Source organism: Sitodiplosis mosellana, unplaced genomic scaffold, assembly GCF_009176505.1.
Source record: "Sitodiplosis mosellana isolate CC-2019 unplaced genomic scaffold, AAFC_SMos_1.0 Smas_scaffold_6191, whole genome shotgun sequence".
Taxonomy (NCBI): Eukaryota; Metazoa; Arthropoda; class Insecta; order Diptera; family Cecidomyiidae; genus Sitodiplosis; species Sitodiplosis mosellana.
This window is the reverse complement of record NW_022601432.1, coordinates 5,687,407-5,713,109: the sequence shown is the minus strand read 5'-3', so window position 1 is coordinate 5,713,109 and position 25,703 is coordinate 5,687,407. Positions and strand designations below refer to the sequence as shown.

The 25,703-nt window shown below is 35.5% G+C and overlaps 4 protein-coding genes and 2 non-coding genes across 37 annotated transcripts in view; 3 read left to right on the top strand and 3 right to left on the bottom strand.

Annotated features, from left to right (window-relative positions):
- The window catches only part of LOC129576875 (uncharacterized), a 4,767-nt gene extending 2,717 nt beyond the window's left edge, over positions 1-2,050 (bottom strand). Inside the window, exons 1-2 of one of the 2 annotated variants that reach the window (XM_055462878.1) lie at positions 1,824-2,009; positions 670-1,739 (exon numbers count right to left, since the gene is read on the bottom strand). In XM_055462878.1, the coding sequence (XP_055318853.1) occupies positions 670-1,729 (1,060 nt within the window). In that variant the 5' untranslated portion in view covers positions 1,730-1,739; positions 1,824-2,009. Of the gene's footprint in view, positions 1-669 lie in introns of both variants that reach the window. The other variant, XM_055462879.1, reaches the window with a different exon arrangement.
- A 985-nt stretch (positions 2,051-3,035) lies between these two features.
- LOC129576877 (elongation of very long chain fatty acids protein 6) lies at positions 3,036-17,149 on the top strand. Its single transcript, XM_055462881.1, has 4 exons — positions 3,036-3,412; positions 10,990-11,351; positions 14,847-14,984; positions 15,550-17,149. The coding sequence occupies exons 2-4, from the start codon at positions 11,185-11,187 to the stop codon at positions 16,196-16,198; spliced, it is 954 nt and encodes a 317-aa protein (XP_055318856.1). The 5' UTR covers positions 3,036-3,412; positions 10,990-11,184; the 3' UTR covers positions 16,199-17,149.
- Positions 17,150-18,159: 1,010 nt separating this feature from the next.
- Positions 18,160-18,231, top strand: Trnaw-cca (transfer RNA tryptophan (anticodon CCA)). Its single transcript has one exon. It is a non-coding gene; the product is annotated as a tRNA-Trp (tRNA).
- A 266-nt stretch (positions 18,232-18,497) lies between these two features.
- Positions 18,498-18,569, bottom strand: Trnaw-cca (transfer RNA tryptophan (anticodon CCA)). Its single transcript has one exon. It is a non-coding gene; the product is annotated as a tRNA-Trp (tRNA).
- A 968-nt stretch (positions 18,570-19,537) lies between these two features.
- LOC129576879 (lactoylglutathione lyase) lies at positions 19,538-21,781 on the top strand. The gene is made up of 3 exons (XM_055462884.1): positions 19,538-19,858; positions 19,952-20,178; positions 20,295-21,781. Exons 1-3 carry the CDS (start codon positions 19,787-19,789, stop codon positions 20,533-20,535), a joined length of 540 nt encoding a protein of 179 aa, XP_055318859.1. The 5' UTR covers positions 19,538-19,786; the 3' UTR covers positions 20,536-21,781.
- A 2,733-nt stretch (positions 21,782-24,514) lies between these two features.
- Positions 24,515-25,703, bottom strand: part of LOC129576874 (uncharacterized) — a 57,135-nt gene continuing 55,946 nt past the window's right edge. For all 31 annotated transcript variants that reach the window (XM_055462852.1, XM_055462865.1, XM_055462857.1 and 28 more), the window contains one exon: positions 24,515-25,646. In XM_055462852.1, the coding sequence (XP_055318827.1) occupies positions 25,524-25,646 (123 nt within the window). In that variant the 3' untranslated portion in view covers positions 24,515-25,523. The remainder of the gene's footprint in view (positions 25,647-25,703) is intronic.

Genomic DNA, 25,703 nt, shown 5'->3' with positions numbered 1-25,703 from the left:
CAAACGAAATCATACCTCGGCCAACTTCGATGTACCGAATATAGATTTTCACGTTAAATATCGAGTGCACTGCATATATGATGCTTCGGCAACTCACGAATCGCCAAAACAAGTGAAATGCTAAATCCACGAGTGTGCCGACAAGTCCACTGCTTCATTGAGATAGCATACAAAAAAATAATATATTCAGTTGCATTTGATATTAAAACGTCGAGTGAAATTTCAATTAATCCTTTCCAATCGTAAAGCCAACCCTGAAGGTAAGTAATCAAAAGAAAATTTGCCCATTGCACGCAAACGGAATTGAGAGAAAAATGAATGGTAATTTTCGTAGCTTTGATCGATTTCGAGATGGAATAACATGAAATAGCCGATTCTAGTGGCTATTAACATATTTGCAACATTGTAAGTATATGGATTCCTTGAGAATTCAAAATTAGAAACTGATCATTTGAATTTGAAATGAAGAAAAACACACGAATTGCACACGTAATTTCGACCATTTCGCTAAAATTTCTCGTACTTTTACAGCGATGAAATCTAACTCGGATTGAAAACGAAGGAAGGAATTGTGCTAAAGGACTTGGATAATACGTCAGACAGAACAAAAAAAAACAAATCGTAGAAAATGATATTTAATTGAATGATAGTGAAGTCATTTAGTCTTACCATTTATCGTCAAATGTCCGACGTAATGGATACATGATGATAGCACAGTTTCGTTATTCAAACTGAATAAATAGGCGAACACGTGCATTCCCTTACAAATTACAAAAACGAGCTGATTACTTTGTTTACAATATTCCCATTGGATGCCGTTCGCACACACGCCGTCTGATTCACCGAACAATTGTGCCGTCTCAATGACATCAACAATACTGTTGATCCCATTGTGTTGATCATCGTATCGGATGCGAAGCAAACTAATTACACCATTGATTTCACATGCAACGATATACGATCGATGACGATTATTTTTATCCGTAAACGTAAACCATTCGATGGCATTGGTTTGTTTGAGATTTAATTTCTTCTGGAATTTCAATTGCAACGTATCCGTTCCGATGTCATAGAATGCAATGGTTCCATTAGCGGTGACAAAACAAAAATCCAGTAATTTCCTTTCGACACCCACCCCCGTATGGTTCCATGCGATTGCGGTTATTTTTATGCTATACACTGCATCTTCAAATGTTTCAAATGAATTGAACGCAAATTTCATGTTCTTTTGACACAGTATCATCCATTCTTTGGCTATATTATGAACAACAAAACACCATGACATCTTGCCCGTGTGCTTTCGTCGAATTTCACAGCCACCAAAATTCGTTAGATAGGCCAAATAATGTTTGCCAGCCAACTGTGATTGTAACGGTGACCATCGTGCGTGTGACATAGCCACACGTTCACCGCTCACCTTTAGCTCTTCTGTCATTAAATGATAATCCACCAGCAAACGATCCTGTTGTGGTTTTGTCGATTTATTGAAAATATTCGCTGCATTCTTTGGCACACCATGGCTCGGCATAAATTTACTCAGATCGTCCAGTATTGATTGTTCCACAAAAATCCGTTCATCACTGTGATGAGTATAAATCAACTCCAGAATGTATGCCTTCGATCGACTCACCGTACAATACAATTCACTTTCGATGGCTCGGTGCAAACCGAATGGAACAAATTGATCGGTACGATAAGCAAATTTTTCAGCCACCTCCATATTCACCATTGAGAAAACACTTTTGACAGAGAAAAATAAATGGTTAAACAAACGGAAAAATGGAACTGATTTACGCATCAGCCAAATGGATTTGTTTATTTACACTTCATATTTGTTATGTGAGGTTATGGTCAATGTGACAGTTGCCCGCTAAATCTGACAGCACAGTTGCTCTCTATCACTCTCTCATTGGCTCTCTCTCTATTTACAACAGCAGCTGCATTTTGTTCAGTTAAATCGATGCCGGCTCGTCACACTCTCGCTCTTTCTCTCTCTACGAGATTACTGTTTACTGTGTGCAACTTTTGTGTGAGAATAATGAGGCAGGGTTGGTCAAATGTCAAGGTGTGCGCCGCAAATACATGCACTTTCCATGTGTTCGTATGTGTGCGTGGAAGAGAGCGCGAGAATTGATATGAGCAAACGGATGAAAAGTGTTGAATTCATCTTCGATTTTATTTTTCTTTTCGGTCGATTTTGAATTCGTTCTTCCTTAGTGGGTTGTTGTTGGTGTTGTTGTCAAGGACAATATCAAAGAGTATGATTGGAAATGAGTGTTTCTAACGCGAGGGGGGATGGGGGAGGCGGTTCAATCCATTTTAAATGCTCAATTGGTTTTTATGGTCATACATGTTTTTATCCATATATTTTATGAAATGCAAATCAGATGCCTTAAACGGTTGACAAAGACCAACCAACTCGGTGACCTTCCTTTAACCATCATCTGAAATTAATAACTATGATGACACAAACTTATGGTTTTTATTTTATCCAAAAATTGCAAGCTATTTTCGGAATCAATGCTTCTTTATTTTTTCTATGGAGATTTTCGTTTGCATGACGATGAGCGACAAGTTTTTTTTCCTTTTAATTATTTTAAATGAAAGTGCGAATCAGACACATCCACATTTCCATCGCAGTAAATGGACAGCAAGAGAGAGAGAGAGAGAGAGAGAGAGAGAGAGAGAGAGAGAGAGTGAGAGAGAAAGAAAGAAATGGAGCTGTAAAGAGTGAAAGAGTCCAGTGTCTGTGTGTACGAATGTATTGCATACGTAATACAATAGCGTCTGTCGATACATACAGCACATGCTTACGCACGCTCGTTTCCAAATCCATTTGTGTGTGAAATGTTTCATTTCTTTTTTTTTTCCTACACAGTCTTCTCTACAACTACTACTACTTCTTCGTTTCCTTTATCTCCCATAGCCAGCGCTCTCTTGCCAATTTTTGTGCGAGAGAGAGAGAGAGAGAGAGAGAGAAAGAGAGCTGTGTGTGCTGTGTTGCTAGTGGTTATACAATGAATATGTTTGTGAGCGCATTGGAGCGGTATGGCTCTGCTGAGCGGTGTGTGGTTCGATATGAGCATGTATGCGTGAACCGACTGATTTGTACAATAAAACTCGTGAGTAAGTGACAAACGAAAATCAGTACCTAGTCGATCATTGGTGCGAATATTACACATAAATTATAAAACAAAAATTGAATTTAAAAAAAAAAATTCGCCTCCCCAAAATCAAAACGAAAAATATCTTCGCAAAATCAAATCTATCAAATCACTTTGCCAAGCAGATCAACAACACTGGAGTCAAATCCAATTTCCATATCGGTTTTTTTTTGTGTGTAATTCATTGGCCAGCAACAAGGAAATTCCCCTCGCATCCAAATCGGATTACAAAAAAATAATAATAAGCAGTAAGGATTGACAACATTTTTCAAACTAATTTAAGCATTTTTTTAAAAAAACTAATTAAAATTGTTGGAAATTTTTTAAATTTAATTTTTATTCGAAACGAATCAACGGTGCGATTGATTTAACGTTGAACGTGTGCGAATCGTTGAGTCTTTTTAGCGGTGTTTTTTTTCTCTCTTTCCCTCTCTGTGCTTCGTTTCTCTATTCATGTTCGGTGTCAATGAAATTGTTGTTGTGTTTCTTCGATTTCTTGAGCTCGTCTACATCCTCTCTCACTCTCATATCGGTTTATATAGATATAGTATAATTCGTAACTGTACTTTGACTTATGAGACGACGGACGGTTCATCTTTGTCATAAGTTGATTCATTCAAATGGTTTTTTGTGTGCCGTTGTTATTGTTGTTGTTCCTGAGATTTCATGTGTGTCCGAAAGTTTGACAAACGACAAAGATAAAAAAAAAATATCGTTCAATTAAAGAGTACAACGCTCTCTTGTCCGGATCGGAGTGTTAATGCCGAAACGGACGAATTAAATGGCCATAAATGGTTTCTATTATCAAAAAAGTGTTGTTCATCGAATGCGGTTCATCATTTAATGATAATGGTCGTTAATAGTCGAAATAATGATAACAACAACAAATGCAGAGAAAAAAGTTTCGAAGCACGCGGCGCCGTCAATTCTCTCTGACAATAATAATTTTTCTGTAGTTGTAGTTGTTGTTGTTGCTACGGATTTTTTGTCTCTTTCTCCAGCTACGGAAATAAAGGATGTGAATTAAAAGCGGTTGAAATTCGTTCAAGCCGCTGCTAACTGTTGGTTCGGTAACACAAGTATTATAGTGCGCGAAAAAAAGAGATGTCGACCAACAAAAATTAAATCATTTTAACGAAATTCAATGTTGATTTTGCAGTTTTTTTTCTGTGATTTCATTGCCAATTTCACTGTTTATCAGAAGAACGTTGATGTGACATTTTTATCGTGCGAACGATCAATACTAACAACAACAACGAAAAAAAAACCAACTAGAGTGAAAGAAAAAAATAATATTGATTTCAAGTGAAGTGATAATGTTGTGGTATGTCGTCATCGCATAAAGTACCACGCCAATTCATACAGTAATGCGACTGGTGTACATACACAGGAACGATTTCGCTTTGACATTATTAGCGATTCTTGATTGTGAAAATGTACGACCATTGACAAACAATTTGTATCTTGATTTTACCGAATGAAATGATGATGTGATGATTTTGTTTGTTTATCAGAGGATTGGCACAATCAACACACATTCCGTTTTTTTTCCTCTGTTGTTGGTCAGTTTGCTGCGTCCCCTCTCATTGAACGGCCGTTATTATTATCAAATAAATTCGTATCTTTTTCGCCATTACAATCATCACACGGGGCCGAATGCGAACAGAGATATGAATGTGCAATTTATACTAGCGATGAGATATTGAATGCATTTCTCTCTCACTTTATCTCTTTTTCTTCTTCTTCTTCCTCTCTCTCTCTCTCTCTCTCTCTCTCTCTCGTCAAATGAATGCGAGTGTGAGTGTATTTGAGTTGATCCGGTTGAGTTTCGTTCGGTTGAAGAGCGGAGGCTGGTGTCGAAATTGACTACCTTTTCCGCCAATGCACATTGTGATGGCATGGAAACTCACGCTTTCAATCAAATGTTCCAATTTCGTGGACGTATTCAACTTGAGTTGTGCAACATTGACAATCAAATTGGTCGTGCACACACAGTTATATGCAAACCATTCATCATTGTGCATCTTCTTTTTTTTCGGATTAAGCAATTGAATTGTCCACCATTTCGTCTCTTTATAATGCTTTGATTCAATGTCCGTTAATATTTACTTAAGAACCATCATCATTCCGTTGCAATAAACATGTGGTGATGTTGTCGAGAGCATTTCTCGGCACCCGCATGCAAATGCATAAAACGGAGACAAAATGTCTGGCTTGAAATCATTCGGTGCCCATATCATCAATTGGCGGCACCAGCAAATAGTTTCGGTTGACATTCATTTGATTAAGACAACTGCCGTAGAACACACAGTGCGATTATGTGCCTTCTCTCTCTCTCTCTCTCTCTCTCTCTCTCTCTCTCTCTCTCTCTCACTCTCTCTCTCTCTCTCTCTCTCTCTCTCTCTCTCTGTGTGTGTGTGTGTGTGTGTGTACGAGAAGCGAAAATGATATTCTAAGCACATTTAACCGACCGCAAACTGTTCGTTACGCATCATAGACTGAATTGTGTGTGTCGCGCATTCGCAGAATATAATAATAATGAATGGAAGAGAAAATAAAAAATTGGCGATGATGCACAATCCAAACGAATTTCGTGTGCAAGACCAATGTCAACGCAATCGACGTAACTTTATCCGTTGCAACACATTTCGCCGCTATGATTTCGCATTATTTCTCTCTCGCTCTGTCGTCAGACTGGCATTGCGCCGATAAGCACACACTGCATCCAAAGCGTGTACATTTCACCTGAAACCATGAATGAATCCGTTGAGCTCGTTGTCATTGCCGTCACCGCCGTCACCACCATCACCGAGACAGTGTCTCTCTCAAAAATGAAGATGCGGAAAAAGTAAACAACCAATGGAAATATGTATAAATAATTTATTATATATAAAATTCGGCTCGTTCGTATTTAAACATTCCATTTTATTACATGATGAACGTATCGAATTCGTTGTTAACTTGATTTTGATTTTTTTCTCCTTCTTTCGGCTCAAATGATAACAAAATACAAATCGTTTCTCTTGTGCTTTTGCGAAAGTAAGCTGTGAATGTGAAATAAAAATAAAGAGGGAATAAAATGTGGTGTGTATGTGCTCGTTTATACACAATTTTTGTTGTTGTTGTTGTAAAAGTTTGATTATATCACACTTTCCACATGATTTCGCTTATGCCCCGCATATTATAAACGCGCCTGCTTTCACACAGCAGCTTTTTTTCTTTCTTCTATTTTATTGCGTTTTATTCACATTTATCGTTACTCTTTGATTTCATTGTGGGTTGTCGTTATCATTTTCGCATCAAAGTGCCTGGTTCTTGACTCAACATAAATCCATCATTTCGGTACGCAAAATATCCAAATCGAGTAGAAATGATTCTCTTTTTTTTTCTGCAAATTACTCGGAACACAAATTCGAGAGAATCATATTACATTTTATGACTGTTCTTTGATTCACCCACACTTTCTTCAGTATTTGGTTGTTTGTTGTTGTTGTTTTCGTGTGTTGCTGTCGTCAGTTGTGATTATTATAATATAATAAATAATTATTATACGAAAAACCATGAATGCATTTGCTCGGCAAGAATCTCATATATGTACAATTTTACTGCTAATTATAATTACTTGGCAACTCATATTCTTTGGCTGATGGATGTATAGCGGCTTGATGTTGTTGCTTTTGTTTTCTTTCATTCTGCAGAGGTATGCAATTATGAAATCTATGTTTGATGGGTTTGCACGTGTATTTGAATCGGTTTGACATAAGTGCACCTTCTAAAATACTGATTGAGCATTTGCACTCTCTAGTCTCTAATCGTTTTAGTTTCCCACCTCAAATCTTGCTGTAATTGCCATTAAAGTTAATGGACAAATAATGCCATTTTATTTGCACAGAATATGCCGAGTGAGAGAGAGAGAGAGAGAAAGCGTAATCGACAGGGAGAAAATTTCTATTTATATGTTTCTTATTGATTCGACCCGACTAATTGCATACAAGAAAATGCATCACTTTTTTCTGCTTCTTCGGTGCAAAATTATTTGCAGGTGTATTTGCATTTGCATTATTTTAGTAACGTCATCAAGTTTAGTGATTTAATACATGATGTGTACACATCGACTAGAACGAATGATATCAGACACTCACACACAGCAAGTGTATCAATATGATAAAGTAACAATTAACAGCATGTGCTTGACTATATATAATACCCACACTCGCACACGTGTGTGTTCCACATTTCATCTTCAAATTGTCGTTAGATTGTCATCGTTCTGGGCGTTTGAACAAGTGCTGTGCGAACGTCAGCAAAATGTTGCTGCTCAAGTGCAGCATCTTGTCACAACTTTTTCTTCTCTGCAACAACAGTATTTTGCAATGCAAATCGATTCCTTGGTTATTTCTGTTGCTATTGTTGTTGTTGTTATTGATGTTGAGATTCAATGTCACAGGGCAAAAAAAAATCGAATCGGATTATATTTGAAAAACTGGTTGAAAATCTGTGATTGTGTGCACTACTGGGGGGGGGGGGGGGGGGGTAACAATACTCTTTTGCTATCAACCGTGAGTTCGACCGTCTCACGATTTTAATTACAATCAATTAAATTGAACAACAAATACTTTATCCGTTTAATTTGACACCGAAGTGCGCGACACAACACACACACACACTCGAATCGGGTACGTAGAACATTGCCACAGCAGAAAGATAACTTGGAATGTCAGCAGGAAGTGTGTTAAGTCCACTTTGATCTCGACCAGGTCTCTGTTCAAATTAACAAATTATTCAACTCGGGCAACTTAAGAGGACAGATTCGGTTGCTATTGTTTATACGATTACTAAATTGTCTTCCTTATTCATTCGTACGTAATTGAGAAGGAGAAGAAGAAGAAGAAGAAGAACAAAAACAATCGTCACTTTGTGACGAATGAACGAATGGTGTGGAGATCTGTCAAGTAAAACGCCAATTGCATTTCCACACACACATTTACACTTTTTGTGCGAAACACACAAAAAACTGCTGACTAATGCTCAATCAATATGATGTTTTCACTTTATTGCATTTATTAAATAGACCGGAATCGGAAAAAGCAAACACTTTACCATTCGAATATGCAAAAAAAAAACAGACGTTTCAATTTTCTTTCAAATCGAAGCCAAAGCAGCGACTTTGGCCCGATTTACTGGCTGGCTCCAGTAAATAAATGCATTTATTTTGCTAATGAATGCCAACAATGAATTTGTTTAGACTGGAATGAAAGAGAGAGAGAGAACTTAATGAGTAAATAATTTGATGTTATGTGACGTCTTGAAAATTGAATTCCAGGATTTAATTTGCGGTCGAAATGATATTAATGAACACCTTTTCCCCCGAAATTGCACTCAGCCAATGCACTCAATGCTATGGCAATGACATACACCAGAAAAGTAAAACAAATCCTAAGGAGAGAAAAAAAACGATGCCATCTGAATTATGTGTGCGATATGCAATCAATGCCAATGAAGAAATCCATTGCACTTGATCAACCCGAAAAACAAGAACCAAACAACTTGTCATCAAAAACGACAACAACAAAAAAACATTCCAACAATGTTGGACTTTTCGGGTGTGCGTCCGTTTGTGTGGTAATGTTAAAGAGAAATTACAGCAACGTGCACACGTCATTCGACCGAAAATCAACACCAAAACGAATGAACACGCTCACACACATGCATCGATGGGTCTGCAGTCGGCCGATCAAGAGCCAAGGGAAATAAGTGCAATGATATTTTAATTGTATAAAATGAATTAAGCAAATCTAGCCCATTTGTCAAGGTGGCCAGTCAGTCGGTCGGTCGTTGTGTACTTGTTTTGTGTTTTTATCGTTCATTAATAATATTTCGGTTATTCGCATTCTGCTGGCACAGCAACACACGCATGCACACATTCACTCACTGAACGGGAATGTGGTGCATATTTTCGGCAGCAACAGCACCACATACAACTGCACTGAGATTCGTATTTTGTAAGCTTAACTTTTAAGCGATGGCCTGATATCACTTTCGTCGGATGTTATGCCGTTGTCTCCGAGAGTGTGTGTATGTGCCTGGAATGTTCCATCGGCGTAGGCTTGTTTGGGCCTGTTTGAGCAATACATTGTTTGGTTTGGTTCGGTTTTCACCGTATGTTTTTCTCTTTCTTTCTTTCTTTCTTTCTTTCTTTCTTTCCCTCGACCTTTTTCACAATTTGTATAAATTTCCGAATTGGTACAAACGCACACGCGGAGAAAGGTTTACAACCAAATTCAAAACCATCAAAAATGTTAATGTTTTCATTTAATTTGATTTTGAGTGTCTTCTTCGTTTTTTTCATAAAATGGAAAGTGGATGTCGGTCAGCAGCGCATAATATAATCTAAATATACACATGATATTCATCATTCTCATCGCAATCACGCTGATGATTACGTAAATAAAATAACTTGATAAAAATGAATTCCGTGAATCGATCTTACACACTCACGCGACTGCATCATCATCATCGTCATCATCGTCGTACGATCCAAGCACGCGTCGGTTTTGCCTCCAAAAACAATGTAGAAAGTGTGTTTTGTTGATGTTTTGTGACGGCTATTCGTTTACAAATCAAAATACACAACCAAAATAGAATTCAATGCATTACAAATGCAAATGCGGCCTGCAGTTCACCATTTCTCTGACGGCATCAAGTTGCATATTTATCGATCATACTTTCGATTTTCGTTTGAATCAAGTTCGATACAAACATATGGACGAGTGTACATAAAAAGCATGAAAAAATTGGAGAAAAACAAATAGGTTACTGCATCCTTTCAATGTTATTCATTACTGTTTCGCAGTCACCTCAAAACGGAGACATAGAAAAGTAGAACGATGCTACTTTCTTCAAAAATATGAATTGGCGGGCGTATAAGGTGACGGGTTGCGCGTGATAATTGACAAATCAATTATAGTGGAACCAGTGGATTTGTTTTATTTGCGCTGCTTGTGTCCGCTTTTGTTTACACATTCAATAGGGGGCAAACACTTTTGATGGAACACAACAATTGTTTGGCAAATTTGGTTTGACATGCAATTATGACATAATTTATTCCGATGTATTTGACCCATTGCATTCATTCCGATCAATGGCCGGATTTGTGCCAGCGAACGAGCGTCATTTGGTGAAAAATCGATTTCCACATGTGCCACGTGAATTGAAAGTTAGCCATATCCAATATGTTTACGTGTGGAAAGCTATCAACGTCAGTTTTTCCGTTTTTATTTATCCACCATTACGATTTCTTTAATTTCAATCCACGCCGCCGGCTGCCGACAATCAATCGATTGAAAGAATTTTCGGACATCAAACTGACCTATGAACAGGTCTGTTTCCAAGCCAAAATAGTTTTTAAGGCTAAACATATGATACGATTAATCGATAATCACCGTTTCATTCCTTCCGATGAAAAAAAAACGAGCTCCTATCACAACAATCGATGGCTTGGGTCACGACTTTATTAACGCTCGTACTCAATCATTAATGATGTTGATTGTTATCATGGATAATTGAGCCATTCAGTCTTTGTTTTTGTGGTGGGTTCACCCATGCTTATGTGTGGCATTGCATGCATTACACACTGGTGCCAGAATCCATCAAATTCGATGAAATCGATACGGTTCCTTTTTTTCCATCGTCATCGTCGTTGGTCTTCTCCTCGTCCTCTTGACCTTATGCATAGTTTTGTTTACGTTTTTTTTTTTTGTATTTTTGAATAAAAGCATCTAATGACTGTGCTAATCGCTTTTATATTTCTATTGTTTATTTACAGTTTATTGTTTACAACAACGATAACAACAATAGGAAATACCGAGTAGGCCACACATCGACTAAGACACAACACGCACCAAATCAATCGCAAACATTGCACAAACACACACACACAGTTAACCAATAATTAGGAAATATTAATCAAAGTAGATATATACGAAACCGAAAGTAAAACCATAATAGCAACAACACAAATATGGAAGTGACGCCAAATTATTCGTATGTTTTCAATTTCGAAAATGAGTTTATACATCAAGATACGCGCAAATGGATGATCAAGAATTGGACATGGGTATTTTACTACTGTGGTGTTTATATGCTTATCATTTTTGGTGGACAATTTTGGATGCAAAATAGGCCTAGGTGAGTTTAAATTTTTGTTTGATTTCACTGTTAAACCGTAGACTAGATGCCAAAGTTTGATATTCAAACAAAAGCGACAAGGATAAAAATGGCAATTTGAGTTATTCAAGCGAAAAAAAAATAAAAATCACTCCATTGTGACGCACCATGCGGTAAAAATTCATCTCACGCAACGCTTTACATATCTTAAATACGATTAATTGATTTGGTAAACAAACGCAAATGAAAATCGTATCCTCTTCTTGAAACGGAAACCACTGTTGTGGTGGTGTATCGATAAAAGCGAGCTGTATTGGATGGGTTCGATTGATCATCTGTGATGTTTTACGTTGCAAAATGAATATTCTGCAATTATATAAACAGACATTATGGGCTTATATGGCACAAAATCATGGGGAAACAAACGCTTACCAACAGAAAAGAAACAAACACACAGTTACACTGAGCACGACACACGTGTGGCGCAGAAGAAGAGAAAAAAAAATGGACAAAAATATTTGACAGGAAAGTACTTTAATGCGCTGTCGTTAATAAAAACCAGTTTTGTTAAACGTATTACAAATCTTAATGTGGTTGTTGTTGCCTCAATCTGTGGCATGATGTGATGATGATCGTGTTTGGTTTTTATTCTTCTGGCAACGTTGCCTGTTGTCGTTCTTTTTTCATCGGCATTTCCTATATTATGTGTGTATGTCAACAACAATTGATGGATGTGATGAGCAAACTATGATCAGTCGGAACTACTACAACTGAATCACAAAAAGAAAAGATTCGCCACTTACTCATTCACTCTCTTTCTCTCTATTCGACTGTGTGTTTGTGATTTTTGTATCTCACACATTCTTTTTCGTCACATTTTATTCAAGTTTCTCTCTCACAAATAACGTTGACTGCTCTCTTTTTTTTCTCCGTTCGTTCGTTTCGCGTCTTGTCCATTCGTTGCGAGCGAAATGGGTGCGAGTACATACACAATTTGTGTAAAATCATACGATTTTTTGACATTGCTCAAAATCGAACTTGTAATATGATCATGTGTTTTTGTTCCCGACGACCAACAATTCAATCGAAAGCAAAGCAAAAAAAAAATGCACCGAAAATGTACCCAAATCAAATTCATAGACAATTCGTGTGTATGAAACATAGAACTAAAAAACAAATGATTAAGATTCCAAACGAATTGGGTTTTGTTTTCGGTTGTATTTGTTTGCAAAATGTGTGATTTGCATGCAGTCAACGTATCGAACGCTCTCAACAGGTAGCCAGTTGGCTCAAAGTAAATATTGAGCACAAATAGATAAACGAAATTGATAACACAGCCCAAGTGCTGCTTCTTGAAGAAGGAGAATAAAAAATGAAAACCTCAGTCTTTGCCTAATAAATCACGAATATTCCAAACTGGCAGAACGTGCCTAAGAACAGGAAAAAGGACAAAGAATACACATATACACCAAAGAGAATCAGATGATCATAGCATGTTACTATTAGCATCATATGTGCAACGGGGAACAAATATTGTTTGTCTTCCTCCTTTCTCTCTCTCTCTCTCTCTCTCTCTCTCTTTCTCTCGCTCTATCTCTCTCTCCCTCTCTCAATCGCGCACTCGCTCGCACGATATCTTACGAGTATCACGTTTCAAAGAACAACAACAGCGCACGCGTCTGCATTTGATATGATAATTATTCCGTAATCGACCAAAATCCCATTATCATTTATAAAAAAAAAATTTGTTTCATTTCGTTTGTTGCCGCTGCTGTTTACTGTTCAACAAGAACCGTCGGATTTTCATTGCATAAACATATATAAATCACGCAATGAACCGCACGAAAATGATTAATTATCATTTGGTGCAAATCTAATGAATGTTTCTTTTCTTTCGGCGGTACGTGTGACTTGACGAAAAAAAAAACAAACAAATGGGGATTCAAATGCATCGAAAATGAAATGTGTGCTTTCTTTTGTGTTTTTCGATTGACAAACATATGAAATCGAATGGTAAAAGCATAAAAAACGATCGTTCGGGTTTTACTGATGGAATTGGGCAAAACGGTCGAAGACCAAAACAAAATAACCAGATTCGAAACCTGATTTTTCATCCACATTCCATTTCGGACAAATTCCGAAAAAAATGATAGAACTTCCAAATTAGAAAAAACAAATTGATGAGATCTATAGCCACACGAAAATCCATCTTTATAAACATAGCGAATTAATTCTTGTCTGCGTCGAGAACTTGACTTCGAACAACAGCAACAACGTATCAGCCACTAAACACGATTTTGGAAGTTCAACACGCAAATGAATTTGCAAAATTACGTTGTTGTTGCTGTTTTCTCGCATTTTGTTCACCTGTTGATTATTATTGATCGTGTTTTATCCGGGAATTTTATGTTATATTTTGTGTGTGTGTCCCTGCCTGAGGTTAAGAACAGACGAAAAAAAGAGGTTTTGAAACAAAAATCAGATTTCGATGATATGAGCAACGACGAAGGCGAACAAAAAAAAATGAATATATTAATTGAGCAGCGTCATCGTGCTTCAATTAAATAATAACTCATTTTTCTTTAATTTTACGTGGTACAATCACGCGTTATCGAATCGCGTGTAATCATTATCAATCCGGCGAAAAGAAATGCTAACGAAAAAACAACAACAGATATTGTCGACGTTATCGTTTGAATGATTGTTTTTTTTTCTTTTTTTATTTAAAACGATTACTTAAGCGGCCAGATGTTTCATCGTGTGCCGCCTTTCAAATGAAATTATGAAGTGTCATCAGCACTTCAACGAATTTATAGAACATCGAAAAAAATAAATAAAAGAATTGTCATTTCGCCAAGAATAGTTATTTTGCGTAATTGACCCTGTGTGTCAACACTTTGACACATTGGATTATCGATGGGCGCACATATTTGTAATCAAAATGGGTTTAAAAGTACCATAAAAATACTGAGTATGTATCGGCCTGGAACCATATCAGCACTATGCATTTGAATGTGCGCTGATCAAGCTGAGTGTCGCATGTAATTGCCGATCGTAAAACAATAGGAAATTAAACGGAAAAATAACCGCCCAACACTACTCTCTCTCTCTCTCTCTGTCTTTGTTCCTCGAAATTTGTAGACATGCGATTAAATTGCATCAATCATCATGCTTAATGAATATAATATACAAAATGTAATTGAAGGAATGATTTACTTCATGATAGAATTCATAGTTACAAAATGTTCATAGAATTTGTGTTAAGTTTTATTTGTTAATAAAATGAAAATGACAGCGCAATATTCCACTTCTCATCCAGAAACCAATTAGACTCTTTTGCATTAGCCAACACAAGATGTTTTTACCTTATTTCGGGAATTTTGTTCCAGTGATATTTTTAGAATTAAAATCGTAACCACAAACTAACGTTTATTTTGTTTTTATCTATTTTTGTTTATTTTCATGTTCATCTTCATGGTAATATGTTTGATATGTTGATGACTGACGCTTACGCAGATTCGAATTACGTGGTCTTCTGGTGATATGGAATTCAGCGTTGGCCATATTTAGTATTGTTGGCGCTAGCCGAACTGCACCTGAATTAATACACGTTCTACGTCACTATGGGCTATTCCATTCAGTTTGTGATCCAAGGTTAGTATATCTAGATGACACATTCTATTTTCTTTCATTTTTTTTCTTCGTTTTCTTCATGACGTAAAACGGAATTGTAAAACCTCAACACGATGTTGTTATCATCGTAGAGATCGATACACATACACACACACACACACACACTCACCCACACTGGATTTAGTGTGGTATCGTTAGTTGTTTTATTTTTAGCCGTGCTCGCGTCTTCAGCATCTTTAACTTTTATTGGTAACAAAACCAATAAAAACCGGTCGATTGGCGCAATCAAATTCGACGGGTTCGGTTGAAATTTCCTTGAGACGAGATTTTTTCCGATCATATCGTCATTGTTGTTGCTAGAAGTTTCAATAACAGTCATGGCAAAAAAATGTAGCATAAAAATAGACTTGAAGGAGGTTCACTGAACTATTCCAACTAATTTATGTCATATACATTGTGTGCGTGCGCGTACTTGCGGTGTTGCAATTTCGTCGACTGCGTCACAGATTTAAAACTGGACTTGGACATTGGAAATCGTGTATTTTTTTCATATCTCTCTTTTTTTGTCCCTTCCTATTTCAAACAGCTACATCGAACAAGATCGAGTGTGTGGTTTTTGGTCGTGGCTATTTGTGCTATCAAAGTTACCTGAACTGGGCGACACACTGTTTATTGTGCTGCGAAAACAACCGTTGATCTTTTTACATTGGTACCATCACATCACTGTGCTCATTTACTCATGGTTCTCGTACACTGAATACACATCGGCCGCCCGTTGGTTCATTGTTATGAATTATTGCGTACATTCCGTTATGTATTCGTATTATGCGCTACGTGCAATGGGCTATAAGCCACCACGATTCATTCCAATGGTGATTACATCAATGCAATTGACACAAATGATTGTCGGCTGTACAATCAATCTGTGGGCCTATGATTATTTACAAACGATGAATCCATCATCCTGTAACATTTCACCGATCAATATCAAATTGTCCATTTCCATGTACTTCAGTTATTTTGTATTGTTTGCACGTTTCTTCTATGTGACATATTTATCACCAAATGCCCGAAAAGGAAAGCAAGCGTTCAGCGGCAAAGATCGATCCGTTCATCCGGTTGCATCATCCGATGCACATTTATCGAAATTATCCAGAGCCTCAATGACAAATGGTACCACCAACCGAACGGCTGCCACCATTACCGGAAAACCCGATAAATTTAAGGAACAATAGAAGAACATACATACAGACAGACACATTCTCTTACAAGCGAATTAAAACTGCGAATCATTTACTAGAGAACAAAAAGCCGATCAATAAAACGCATGCAAAAAATTGGTGAAAAAATAAAAACTTGATAAAAATCATTAGATTTAAGATGTATTCAACAACATAAATAAGAACATAGAACACTTTTTTGTATAAAAAACAAATTATTGCGAATTGAAAGTCATTGATGCTGTCAAACACAAATTGTTTATTTCATTGAATGAACACAAGGAAATTGATGCCCCATGCGTCTCTTTTTGTACTGTTGGACATGTTGATACATTTTGCGTAGAACAAAACACAGTTTTTCGTTACGAAAATTCTCATTGTGAGAAGAGAAACCGAATATTCAGACCGAATGTCCTTTATATATACGTTATTTATTAAGTATCGCACGCGCCTTGTGTTATCGCCAAAAAAAAACACTAAACACTTTAAAGAGAAAACAAGAAAAAAAAAACTTTGCGCATAGAAAGAAACAAGTATACACTACGCTCTCCCCTGATGTGTTGGAGAAGAGAAGAAAAACCCCTCACAAAATGTATCCCCATCAAATTTTGCAAATAATAAAATACGATTGATTTTCTTTTTCTCTATTTCACGTCAACAATCTTTTTTTTTTTTTTTTGGAAATTTCTTCTTCATCTGATTTTTTTTTCGTTTGTGAAAAAAAAAATTGTGTCTATGAATGCAAGCAATGAAATGACGCGAAAACGAAATGTTCACATACACACAACAAATAAACACACAAACACATTTATAGTTTACAATAAGTGAGAGAGGGAAACCAATAAGTAATCTACCAATTTAAAATATGTAACATTAAATTATTTTTTAAACTAGAAGAAAGAAAAATATTAAAAAAATAAAGAGAAAAGGGGTAAACAAAAACAAAAACGTTTGAACTAAATAAAATGAGTTGATTTTTTAGATTTTTTTTTTTTCGTTAAATTTATTTTTCTAGGGGAGTTTTCTTTCCAGGCATTTCCAAATGGTATGTAAAACATCTATCTTTGAATGACATTCACCTTCGAGGAAAATAACCAACAGGTGCTAATCTTATTGAATTCACTGTAATTTTCCAAAAAATCTAATCTAATTGAGCACCATTAGAAATGATAAAAACAACACACTTGGGTTTTTTTTTATCTGTCACTTGAATTCCGGGAAAAAAACATCCAGCCATATACAATGGTATCAAACATTTGTTTTCACCCTTTAAAAAATAATTTCATTCAGACACTTGACCGAATTGCTTTTTCGCTGTTATTGGACCCAACAATTAAGATATTCGATAATGTTCATTGGATCATTGTCATAAATTCTTCAAAGCAGATAAAAACAATTATCTATTTAAATAAACTGATGTTCATTTGAATAAATGAATGTGTATTGTATTGCGCGTAGTGTGTTGGTGAGGTGAGCTCATACGGTAGTAGCATTTAACTACACTCAGTAGTAGATTGGCGCTATAATTAGATCGTGACATAAAAACATATGCATATTTATATGTGTTGTAAAATTTTTTGTGTCAATCGGATCATTGCACTCCGGATATTTTCTGCACTTATTGTAAAAATTACAAACAATTGAAATGATTCCTCTTCTGTCAATCTTATGCTGACATCCCATTCGCAGTTTCGTTTGTAGGAAAATTGAAATAGACGGAAAGGAAAACATGTGCGATACGAAATGCGTACCCGTAGTACTCATTCATGTCCAATTGCACATATCGACCGTATATAAAGAATTGATCCGCTGAATCCCAATGAATCTGTGGCTCAGTTTGAATCTAATTTCTTCATTTATTGACCGAATAAAGTGAAAATCAATTCAAAATTAACCGAATTAAAGTCACTTTCTTCATTCGAATGAACTAATGGCCGCTCACTATATGTTGACAGTCGGCGCATCTGTTTCCATATGACTCCGTGGCGCAATGGTAGCGCGTCTGACTCCAGATCAGAAGGTTGCGTGTTCAATTCACGTCGGGGTCATTTCTGATTTTTTTTTTCTAAATAAAAACAATCAAAAATTCCCTCCGAACATTTTTTTCAATAGGTTCTCTTCAATATTTGTTATGAAATTTTCTTGGTTGATTATTTCCAAGTTAAAGCACAGGGTAATCGAGGAAAAAAAAAGAAAAAAAAGATTGATTTAGAATTGGAACCTATCCATTTAAATGCATAATAACTATTGAGAAGTATTCATGTAAAAAACAAGTCATTTTTAATTAGTTCTTTTAATAAAAAAAAAACACAATTGACCCCGACGTGATTTGAACACGCAACCTTCCGATCTGGAGTCGGACGCGCTACCGTTGCGCCACGGAGTCATATAGAAACATGACGCTACTGTCAACATATACTGAATGACCGTTATTGGACTCGAATGAAGCCAATTTGGCTTTAATTCAGTTAAATTCGAATAGATTTTCACTTTAATCAGTAAAAGAATGAAGAAATAAGACACAGACTAATCCACCGATTCATTGAGATTCAGATGATCAAATTTCAATATATGTGTGATGTGTGATGTGAGTTGAACGTAAACGAGTATGCATCTTGCATTGCACATGCTTTCGATTCAGTCTAATTTGCCTGCGAATGGAATTTGAGCATCATTTGATTGACAGAAGGGAGATCATTTCAATTGTGGAATTGCATTTACGGTTTTAACTAATCAAAATCGCATATCTAATGAAATTTTGAGGTGTAAAACTTGAATCATGGGTGCTAAATGCGAGGGGCTTATTTTTTTTTATCACGAGTCAGTACTTGTTCGTACAAATTCATACAAATTGACGCATGAGTTCTACCACACAAGCCTCTCGGTTAAATACGTCAATCGATCATCAACAAGTGATAAGGAATACAACCAAAAATACATGCTTTTCGCCGTATTTACTTATCCCCGTAATCGTATTATTTGAAATGCATACATGCATATTCATTCACATCAACGATAAGATAGAAGTATAAAAGTGAAAAAAAAAACCATGCTAGAAGTTTTTATCATGTGCCGGTATAAATGTGCATTGATTTGCGATAGTTTGTATTATTTTTAACTATTGATTGCGAAATCATTCATTTAGATTTATTTCCAGCATCAATCAATCACCTTGTCCAAAATTAAAACTATTTTGCTGTGTAACCAGTGTGCACACTGCAACTGATGCTAAATTTAGTCTCAATTTGCCTCAATCTGTGAAATGATGGTAAAGCAAAGTGATTATAAGTAAATTAACATGTGGCGCCATCTGAATGTGTGATGTACAATGTGATTAGCGATGACAGTTAGGTTCGCATATAGTCTTTTTCCAATCGCATTTACTTGTTTGTACGTAATTTCATATTTTCGCACTAAAAAACCAGCGACAGCGAATCATTCAGTGTCAGTCGTTCGGTGTTTAATATTAAAAAGAGAAGAATATTTTGACTTTGTCATAATAATTGTTTACTTAATTCGTAGCGATTGATAACGTCAACCGGAATTCGGTGTTTTAACGTGTGAAATATTGATTTGAGGTCAGCGTCAATTGATTCCGTAACGATGGCAGAAATTTCAGGCTTATCAAATTCCGAAGTTAACGAATTGTGTAAACCGGCCGATCCGGCAACAAAGGTTCGTTCGATCATTTTAAATCCTCTCGATTTTTGCTGATGTCACCACATTTTCTCAATTTTGTTCTCAATGTAATGAAATTTTTGTGTGTAGGATTTTCTGTTTCAACAAACGATGTATCGCATTAAAGATCCGCGCGCATCATTGCCTTTCTATACCGGTGTGCTGGGTATGACATTACTACAAAAATTGGACTTTCCCGAAGCAAAATTTTCGCTGTATTTCTTGGGTTACGAAAATGTAGCCGATGTTCCAACTGCCAACAATGCTGAACGCACAAAATGGGCCATGTCACGCAAAGCAACCGTTGAACTGACACAGTAAGTCAATTCTGAATAAGAATTTATTCGACGAAAAGAAAGCGTTTGTTGTTTTGATTGAGCTGGAGAACAAAATAGATGGGTTGTATTTATGTTTTATTCAATTATTCACACAGTAACTGGGGCACTGAATCGAATCCAGATCAGAAATATCACGATGGCAATTCGGATCCACGCGGTTTTGGTCACATCGGAATTATGGTGCCGGACGTTGATGCGGCTTGTGAACGCTTCGAAACACTTGGTGTGACATTTGTGAAGCGCCCGAACGAGGGCCGAATGAAGGGATTGGCTTTCATCAAGGACCCAGATGGTTATTGGATTGAAATTTTTAACGCAAACACCGTTTGTGCTTAATGCAAAACCATGTGAGAATAGATAACAATGGATGTGAACAAAACCGCCGCCGTCTATGAATTCAATTCGATACGCGCCATTTGATTTGATCACCGATATTTTTTTAACCAAAAACTTGATAATAATTAACGAGAATGAAATCGAATGGAAAACTAATAAATACAGATTTTTATGTCATTTTTACACACACACACACAGTAACATACAATCGAAACATATTTTGTTAATTTTTATACACAAACTCACACATTTGTAATGCAGCTAGCAGCCATTTTGGCACAGCGGCTTTAAATTATTATCAACACCTATGATCAAGGGTGAAACGAAAAACATCCTAAAAAAACCTAAAAATTTCCTCAAAAACCCAAAAAAAAACATCCTAAAAAACAGATTACAGTTACAGTATATTTTACTGAGTTGTCTCATTGCCATTGAAATATATAATTAAACATACAGTTACTCACAAAATTGTTCAATGTGTCCAAAACGCATATTTTCTATATCGCATGAGACAGATATGGCGATATTATCGTGTGATACTTGCTTACGTGCGTCTCATATTCATCATATTTCGTCAAAAAAGAAACATTCTGCTAAATCTATTCGTAATGCTCAATTTTATGTTACAAAATATCGCTGATAACATTTGATACTGTCGTTTTTACAATCTAAGAAATTTCCGTTCATTTCGTCTATTCCACAGTTCTCTGTTGAGTCACACTTTAATCATTTCCTTCTTCAATTCTACAGCATCAAAAAAACATTTTCGTTAGTTTTATCAGAAAATGATTTCATTTTAGTTATCAACAACAAACAATTTCGAAGAAAACAACGAAAATCATTTCGATTGGTATAAAATTTAAAAAATTGATTGGAAATGATTTTCGTTGTTTTCTTCGAAATTGTTGTTCATTTTTAGGTTTTTTAAGAATGTTTTTTGTACTATTTTTCGGACGAAATTAGGGTCTTTTAGGTCGATTTTTGTATTTTGTCAGGACGATTTTTGTGATATTTAGGATGATTTTCATAATTTATAGGACGATTTTTGGTTTTTTTTAGGACGTTTTTCGTTTCACCCCGATATCAACACAACTTTTTCCAAACCAACAAACGGGAGAAGAAAAAAAGCGAAGAGAAAATTGTTAAGTTTCTTGTGATTTTTTAATTTTTCTTCGGAAATTGTGAAATAAAAACTGTTTGGCATTTTTTTTTAAACTAGAATAAACCTGTAATAGATAAAGCTTAACGATATTTATTATTGATGTTTTGTTTGGTTGGAGTACGGAAAACTGATCCAATTGTAGAACGTAGGTGGATTACCAGAGGTTGCAGCCGGTTCATAAAATTGGTTCGAAGCCTGCTTGAGCAGCGGCCATGTTTGCTCGTAGTCGTATAGAAATTTTTGCCTGAAAGCCGAGAAAATTCAAAACAGACAAACGGATTGTTGTCATCTAAACATGAACTCGACGAATTTAAAATCATTCACAATGGAGAAGTGAAATGGATGGTAAGTTAAGTTGGATATGATGTAAAAATACAGTCAAACAATCTGTTATTTCTAGTAGAGTTGGGTGAATGGGTCTTACCTCTTACCATATTTCACCGTGGTGAATGTATTTGCGGGACACACAGTCCGTTTCATCTACCAAAAGTCTAACAGAAACTCCGAATAAAATACACATGGACTTATGGGCTTAAAACGGTTTTTTTTTATTCATAACATAATTATTGTTCTACGCTTTCGATGAAAATGTGAAGAAATGCGTCGAAGTTTTTGAAACGTTCAATCGCAATTCTTCACATTTTACCGTTTTGAATAAAGTAATACTCACAAAAAAATAATAATAATTTCATTCTTAAAGCAAATGTTTATTTTCTACGGAGGAAAAAAACAAATAAAATTTTAACCGTCAATATTGTGCAGCCAAAATGGAAAAGAAGAAAGAAATAAAACGTATATCGCCAGTAAAATGGAATAATTTCATATATCGGACTAAATAAAGCTAATAAAAGTAATTGCTGTGTGTGTGTATCTGTGTCTTGTTGTGAAGGAAAAACTATCGACAATTTGATACCAAGAGTTGTTGCATTTCCTTTGTTTGGTTGTTGTTTGAAGAAGCTTCGGTTACATGTTAATTTACGCCATTTTCATTTATTTTGTGCGCATTTTTCTTTCATTATACCCTTTTTAACAAATTGACAAACGATTGCTGGCTCTATTCGGTTTGTTTGTAACTTTTGTAATATTATAGGTTCGAACAAATGCATTTACATATTAATGCTACAATATTTTTTTTGTTGCATTTTTCGTCTCTCACTCGTTCACATGTTGCGTATTCATAAGTGTAGGGGAAATTAACATAAACCTACGAAAAAAATGAAAATAAATTCTCACCTAATGCCTGTACTATCCTACTGTATGATTACACAATACACTTTTCCTAAGCTTAGCATTAACTGAAATTTTAGGTTATTGTTGATCTTTGCTATAGCATAAATTCACATTCGTTATTCATTGAATGCACGATAACTGAAGGTTGTGCCAAAAAATAATTGTTGCTTTCTCGGTTTCAATTCGATTTGTTCTATATTATTCAGTTCAGTGGTTTTGGGGCGAGTGTAACAAAATGGTGAATATAAATAATCACATTGCATTTTTTTCAGTTTTTTTTTTTAGAAAAGTAACAAACGTGTTGCACTAGAATTGATTTGTTTTCTAGACATTGTTTGCGAAATCAATCCCATGATTGACCACATGAAAAACTCCAATTGTTTTGGGGGGAAGGGCGGAAGTAATAGTGCTCAAAACAAAAATTCCTTTTTCATCAAGAAAAATTAATTCAATCTATCAAACGTTTTTATTCATTTTCAGATCCTTGAATTAATGTTTTCAAAGAGTTATTTCAGCAGGATCTCTAATAAGGCGATTTTTCCTTCTTTAAAGGAATCTCATTACAGATCAAGTGGTTTTCAAATTCTTGATCAAATGGTTTTCAAGCATTTCAAACCATTATTCACAGCGATTGAATGAACTATGAGTCCCGTACGCGCCTTGTATTGTCTATGGTATACCAAAGAATCACGGAGCTTCAAATATTCATACGGGATTCAATTCATTGGATTGTTGTGCCTTCACCTTGTGCCTTTTCACCATCAAATTCCTAATTCTTAACTAGACCTCAGCCCCCAAAACACACACGAAGAAAAAACTAAATTAGTTGGTACCCTTAGAAACATAGAAAATATTGTGCAAAAACGATGGCCGAAAAAAAAGATCATCACCTAATACAAAGCTGGATAACTATATTCAAATCAATTCCATCAAAGATAAAAGGCGTTAAATAGTATACGAACATTGCATTTGCTATGAGAATTTTCTTCTATTTTCTTGATTTAGCTCTGATTATCTCCTTCTTTTTGTCATTACGCAATATGATGTAAATGCTGCGCGGTGTCATTAAACAAAACCATGATATATTTTATGTTTGTTTCTTTCATTTCGTTTCTATTCATTTCTTTTGCTCTTTTGTTGTTTTGTTTATGATATTATTACAATTGCTTCATGTGTATGTATGGTTATAATTTGTGTTTTTTTTTACAAAGAAAGGAAGAGAAAAATAAAATTGATACTAAGTTATTATATGCATAGCAGTGTTATATGTATATTGGTTCTCATAATTATCGTCTTAGTGTATATCATTGCGTCTATCTCGAAGATGATCTCTGTATGTGTGTGTGTGTACGTTATTCAAGTATACATGTTCTAATATTTCAATTTAAGATTAATTACACATATATATATTCATTCTAAAAAAAAAGACGGAGAAGAAAAAAATCAAAATACCACCATACATTTTAGACTCTTGTCTATGGATACAATTTGAATTATACGTATATAGATGAATTGCGGTTATGATTATGAATATGCACGTTCAAATTATATACACGTTTTTCTTTTCTATCTCTCTCTCTCTCTCTCTCTCTCTCTCTCTCTCTCTCTTTCTCTCTCTCTCTCTCTCTGATGAGTTTAGAGTGTAAACTGTCGTTTGTTCATATCGGCTGGTCACAATAGAGTAGATGTTTGTCGAGAGTGGTAGTTAGGAAAAAGATGAACATAAAAATTGATCGTTTTTTCTTTGCTCTTGATAGGCTCAAGTTTAAATCAACCGAAAATTACAACTAAACTCAAACTATTGAACTTTTCAAGCGGGACACTCCTTTAAAATGAAAAACAAATAGACGACAACGGAAATCAACAGATCCCGAAACATTATCGTAAAATCAATTTTCGTTATTCTATTAATCTTAATGGATGTGTATGAAATGTGTATAAATGAATACCGCAAACAAATGAACATATGTCTATTCATAAGAAACATGTAAAATTGTTTTCATCGAATTGCTGTCCGATAGTTTTATCTGTAAATATTCAAATCCGATGGATGGAGAGAGATAGAGATTTGATGACGACGACGACGATGATAATGATGATGACAACAATCAATCGGACGACTCATTTTTTTCTAATTTTTGTCTTTGATCTCAGCATCGGCAAATATGGCTCGTACATTTTCTTTTCTTTTTCTTTCCAATACAAATACATTTTACAAAAAAAGGCCAGCATGACAAAGTTAAAACACTTTACACGCATATTATGACAGGCTAGACTAAAAAAACGATATTGGTCATTTCAATTGATTCATTCTCGAGAAGAAAAAAACAAAAACGAAATGAAGAAATATTGTTTAAACTCTGTAAACTTAGGCAACGGGAATTCCCTTTTCACAAATATCTACTGCCAAGATATACAAATGCATTTTTCTTGGGGTAAAATTGTTATAGCATTAAGTCGCTCTGATGATATAATTTCTAATTGTTTGTTTTTTTTTGTTATTTTTTTTTTCTTTTCATTGTGTTTCTCATTCTTCTTCTATTCGAAGCGCCAATTCAAAATGCAAAGTGGCGCGGCCATGTCTCTCTTCTAACTCCTAGTTTTCCGATTGTGTGAATTTCTCTCCTCGTTGTTCGTGCATTGAATTCAGTCGATCACGCAACAATTGGTTTTCCTTTCGTAATTTCTCACGTTCAATATCACGTTCATTCAATTTGGGCTGTGGCAAATACAACAAATAAATCCATGTAAAATCAATTTTGAAAGGGAAATTCAA